The 5,228-nt window shown below is 57.2% G+C and overlaps 1 protein-coding gene across 1 annotated transcript; it reads right to left on the bottom strand.

Annotated features, from left to right (window-relative positions):
• Nucleotides 1–355: 355 nt before the first annotated feature.
• On the bottom strand, nucleotides 356–2,649 carry LOC123054100 (scarecrow-like protein 8). Its single transcript, XM_044477788.1, has one exon. The coding sequence runs from the start codon at nucleotides 2,440–2,442 to the stop codon at nucleotides 559–561; it is 1,884 nt and encodes a 627-aa protein (XP_044333723.1). The 5' UTR covers nucleotides 2,443–2,649; the 3' UTR covers nucleotides 356–558.
• Between the last annotated feature and the right edge of the window lie 2,579 nt (nucleotides 2,650–5,228).

Raw genomic sequence — 5,228 nt, 5'->3', positions numbered from 1 at the left:
ATGTGCAAGGGGCAACAAAGCAATCAATGTTCAACGAACTACAAACCGTCACTATTAGCATATAAACTTCCAAAATATACTAGTATTACGTACAAGCATGACCAACTACTTTTACCGACGAGTACACCCGAAAGTAGCACGTCACGAAGGAAAACCTCACGAGCCGACGTGAGGAAACAGACATTAATCGACAAGAAAGGCGGTAGGCCCGGATGCTCGCTCTCGCCCACTACTTGGGCAGTACTACGACCTGTGTACAAGTGTATGTAGCCACAACCACGCGGTGGAGTGGATCGGCCGATGCTATCTACAACTCCTCCAAGCAACAGGTGACAAAAACAACAACGACAATCAGTAGCGTAATAAATGTACTCTTTCCATATATTAGCTACGAGGATTATGAGTCGCTACAGCTAAGCTTTACTACTGGATCAAGAACAAACTCATCACACCTTGCCAATCGAACAAATAAGAAAGGATAAAAATAGAGGACGGGTGCGAATTAATTAAGCAATTGTCTGGTGCCGGCAATGGCAATGATGGCGCGACCTCACCAGATTAGCGCCAGGCGGAGGCCACGGCCACCACGCGCTGCTTCCATCCGAGCCGGAGCACGCCGTTCTCTTGATTCACGACGAGGCCCGGCGGGGGAGCGCCGACGCGCGCCATGACCTGGTCGGCGATGCCCGCGGCGAGCGCCACCGGCCGGAACCCGGCCATGCCGAACCGCGCGCGCCATTTGCCGAAGACCTCGCACCGCTCAAGCCGGTCGGCGCCCTCCCGGCCCACCGCGTTGGCCGACATGTTTGCCACCGCCTCCTCTGCCCGCGCCCTGTCCGCGCTATCCCGGCTGACCGTCGAGTCCAGTGAATCGAGAATGGCTCCGTAGTGCAAGTAGGCGTCCGAGAAGCGCGTGGCCAGCGGGGCGGTGTTGGAGTTCAGCTCCTGCTCCACGAGTGTCACCACCTGCGGGCCGAGGGCGCGCACGCGGCGGAGAAGCTCGTCGCGGGGGTTCGCCGGCGACACGCTCTCGTCAGGCACGTGCGAGAGCGCGAAGGCGAGGTTGACGGCCAGCGCCTCCCCGGGCTCGGACCCCAGCTTGGATGCCTCAATCTCTGCTGCTCTGCAGCTGATCATTCTGAAGTGGTACTCTATGCCGGCGCGCTCCGCCAGCTTCTTGAGCCGCTCCCCGACGCCGGGAAGCGTCGCTGCTAGGGACTGCGTAAACGGTGAGGTGGGATCGGTTACGGCGGTCACCTGCAGGAATGTCCCCGGCACGCGCCGGTCGGCGAGGCGCTGGATGAGTGCCGCGTGCTGCGGGGCGTTGATGTCGAAGTCCACCAGATGTATGACGCGGTGGCCGGCGACGGCCTCAACGATGGCGATGTTAGCGGCGTCGAGGGCGAGGCGGAAGCAGGGCGTGATGTCGTGGAGGAGCTGGGACCCGGTATGGTGCTTGGCGCCGCAGAGGTCAGCGAGGTGCTGGGACGATGCCGAGGCAGCAGGCGCAATGCGCGAAGACAAGGCGGCCACCATCACGGCCACCAGCCGCTGTTCCGCGTCACCGCGCGGGTTAGCGGCGCGCTTGAGAGTTGCCAGATTAGCGGCCGCCGTTTCAAGGTTGCCGTCGGCTATGGCAGCCGCTGCTTCGGACAGTAATTGACGCGACGTGGTGGCCGAGATTGGCGGTGAGCAGGAAGCCGAGGAAGAAGCCGTGGACGTGGACGAGTTCGACGGCGACCCCGTCATCGCCGCGCTGTAGTTGTTCTTATTATTCGGAGTCCCCTCCGCGTAGAGTGGAGGAGACGGCGCGGCCGTGATGGAGTTGAGCCGCTGGATGGTCTCCTCCCACTCGGAGCTGGTCACCGTGGAACCGGTTCCGCTCATCGCCGGCTCAGCCTCGTCGTCGTCGCCGAGCAGCTGCTTCTCCAGGTCCTGCAGGATGGACAGCTCGCTCCCAGCCGCGGACGGAGCCGGCACCCTCGCCACCGCGAGAGCATGCGCCTGCGCGTGGGCCGAGGACGGCACGAACGGCGCCTGCCGATGCACATGCTGCTGAATCAGCGGCATGGCCGCCCTGGACGCGGTCGTGAGGGACGACAGCGTGGACGACGGCGACGCGAGGCCACCGCCGAGGCTCGACCCGGAGAAGAAGGGCTGGGCCGGGACCCCGCCGAGCACGGCGGCGATGTCCGCCGAGGTGAGCGGCGAGACGGCCGCCGACGTGGCGGCCGTGCGCTGCCTGACGGCGCGCATGTAGAGCTCCTGCTGCATGACGTACTGGCGCTGGTGCTGCCACCTCTCCAGCTCGCCGAGGCTCCGCTTGAGAACCCCGCCTGCGGCGGCCGGGTCGGAGCGCTGCTGCGCCGGCATCTGCATCGGCGATCCGAGCCCGTACATGTACCCCTGGCGCGGATCGCGCCACGGCCCGCCGGGCTCCATGCAGGCGAGGCGAACCGGAACGCGGCCGGCAGCGGGAGGAGGAGGAGGGAAGAGGAGGTAGACGGAGGCGCTCGCGGTAGGCAGGCAGGGGCAGCGGAATACTACTCCTGGCTCCGAACGCAAATGCTATGGGTACAGCTACAGGCCCAGCTATAAACGGGTGCCATTCATACCATTCAATTGCTTCCCCTAATAAAACGCCCTATCCCCCCCCCCCCCCCCCCCCCCCCCCCCCTCCGCTGTTATAAAGCGACCCCCACCCGTATACAGCATTACCTATACGGCGGCAACCCCGCTGACGCCGCGGGCCACGTCGCGGGCGGCCGGGTTTGTTCACCTCGAACTTACCTGCGGGGAGGGGGCGTTACGGCGGGGCCCGCGCGGCCTTTGTGCTAAAATAAATGCGCGGGTGTGGTGAGTGAATGGTGTGAAGCGATGGATACGCGCTGCGTCACGCAATCCCGCCTCGGGTGACGCCGTCTCCTCCAGACGACCAAGGGGGGGAGGGGGCCTGGCTCTGCCTTGCCTTGCTGTGGCACGCACCACCACCGACGCCTGCCGGTGGCCGCCACAGCCTGGTTTTCGCCCAGTTTTTCCCGGAAACGGCCCGCGGTTTCGTCCAGCTCCACGGCACAGCACACCACCCCTCACCTGCGATGCGAGCCACGGTCGCGTGAATTTCGAACGAGGCAGCAGCGGCAGGTGATGTTTGCGGGTGGGGCCGGGCGTCGGAGGGCGGGAGATCCCTGTGCATGCACGCGGCGGGGTCACCGCCAGTGGGGCCCCGATTGCGATTTCTAGAAGTCGCAGTCCCTTTCAATTCGGCGAAAGGGAAGGAACAGATGGCGGGGTATCAATTTTTTATCAACCGATTGGTGTTAGTACTACAGCTAGTAGCGGTGCGAAACAATTTTTTTGTAATCCGATTTGTGGCGGTAGGGCTGTGCACAGGAGGCCTCGCTTTCGCGGCTTAGGTAGACCCGGGCGACGTTGCGCGTCGCCGGGCCACACGAGCCGGCGATCCTGGCCATCGCCAATTGGCTGCCGAATTACGTGACAGCTTAAATCAGGGGGTTTCTCTGAAAAGAAATCCGGGCGTGGAGGAAGAACGAGGGAAGATAATTCTATTCCATTCGCAAAAAAAAAAAAAACGGAAAGACAATTCTATTCCGTTCCGCGGAATGATCGAATCGTACGCGATTTTCTTCTCTCTATTTTTCCCTTTTTGATTGAAGGGCGTGGGCACTCGAGGTTGCTTGTTTCGGGGTGCGTTTGGAGTTGGTTAGGAAACCGATCGAAATACCCGCCCAACAACCCCGTACCCACCTCTTCGTGCCCAGACCCCCTGCCGCTTCTTGTTCCGTTGCCTTCTGTGTGTTCATACCTTGGCACTTTTCACGCTCCAGGATCCCGCTTTCGTGCTACGCACACACACCGCCACACCACGCTTATATCTTCTAATAATCAGTTTCTATAGCTACACGACTACACGTGGTGCATGCTTATATGGGTGCAACAGCGTGACAGATTATTTCGACATTTCGCCCGCTTTACATTGGAAAACCGGAAAAACAAAAGAGGTTTGTATAATTTTTTTGCGGGTGGAGGTTTATAGATTTTTTTTTTTTTGCGTGTGGAGGTTTATAGGTTCCAGTCCCTACGTGAGAATTGAGCCAGTTCCACGTGAGTCCTACGAACAGTTTATCCTCAAAGTATTGTTTAGACTTTAGCGCAGTATCTTTGTGTTCACAGCAAATATGCTAAAGTTCAAACATACGATAGACCAGGGTTGACACGTGCGAGCCGACGAATTCGAATGTTCGGCTCCAAATTGCTTGACCAGCACCGAGAAGAACCCATCAAAAACATAGGACGCTGAAAAGTGGGCCCGGGAACGTGGGTCCATGCTTTATTCTACTACTAGTTTCGTTCGAGCCAAGTGGAGCTGTCAACATCACCGCTGCTAGTCTGCAGCATCGACTACAGGGTCCCACTGGTGCCCCCACCTGGTTCACGTTCCAAAATCATGACCATGTTGCATATAGAAAATGCTAGGTACACGCCGCACCGAAGAGTGGCATCATACTGCATTTCTGGGCTAAACATAGTTTTCTTATTCATACTAGAATCAGTACATAATCAGCAGATCAAGGAGACTAAGCGAGTCTTTGTTTCGCAAGCGATTTTCGAAGATGGTTAAATAGGTAATCAGAGATTAAGACAGTAATATCAAAAAAAATCTGGCTCTCTTAACTGTGTGCAAGATAACATAGTATCCATTTGCTTACATTTTGTTCATTTTGATTACTCTCCATACTCAAGGGTTTCAAGCAGACAAGTATTAGTAGACAGAGCTATTTCGTTCATGTATCGTCCTTGTTGACAGTTGCCACCATAAATTAAACTCTGCCTACCGACTACCAACCGAGCACTACACAAGATCTCATCTATTCTTTTAAGCCAGCACAACAAGAACGGCAACTGTCGAGCAACAAGTGTCTTATGGCTCGGTCATGTAAAGTATACATGCATGAAAGGAGAATAGCGTGCAGGGAGTGCGTTTCCAAACTCCAACGCGAATCATCTACTTGCTCACTCCCAGAATATAAGAGCGTCTTTTTAGGAAAAGCCTTAAGGCTAATTTTGTTAACTTTAAATAACGCTTACATCATCCGCAAGTAAACCGGAAATAAAACCAGGGGAGTCCAACCACAACGACGGTGGATCATCTCGACCCTGTTGAGATAGCGAGTGAGCAACCATATTTGATTCTCTGTTACCAAATT

This window comes from Triticum aestivum, chromosome 2D, assembly GCF_018294505.1.
Source record: "Triticum aestivum cultivar Chinese Spring chromosome 2D, IWGSC CS RefSeq v2.1, whole genome shotgun sequence".
Classification (NCBI taxonomy): domain Eukaryota; kingdom Viridiplantae; phylum Streptophyta; class Magnoliopsida; order Poales; family Poaceae; genus Triticum; species Triticum aestivum.
Note: the sequence above shows the minus strand (reverse complement) of the source record. Positions and strands in the feature narration are given on the sequence as shown.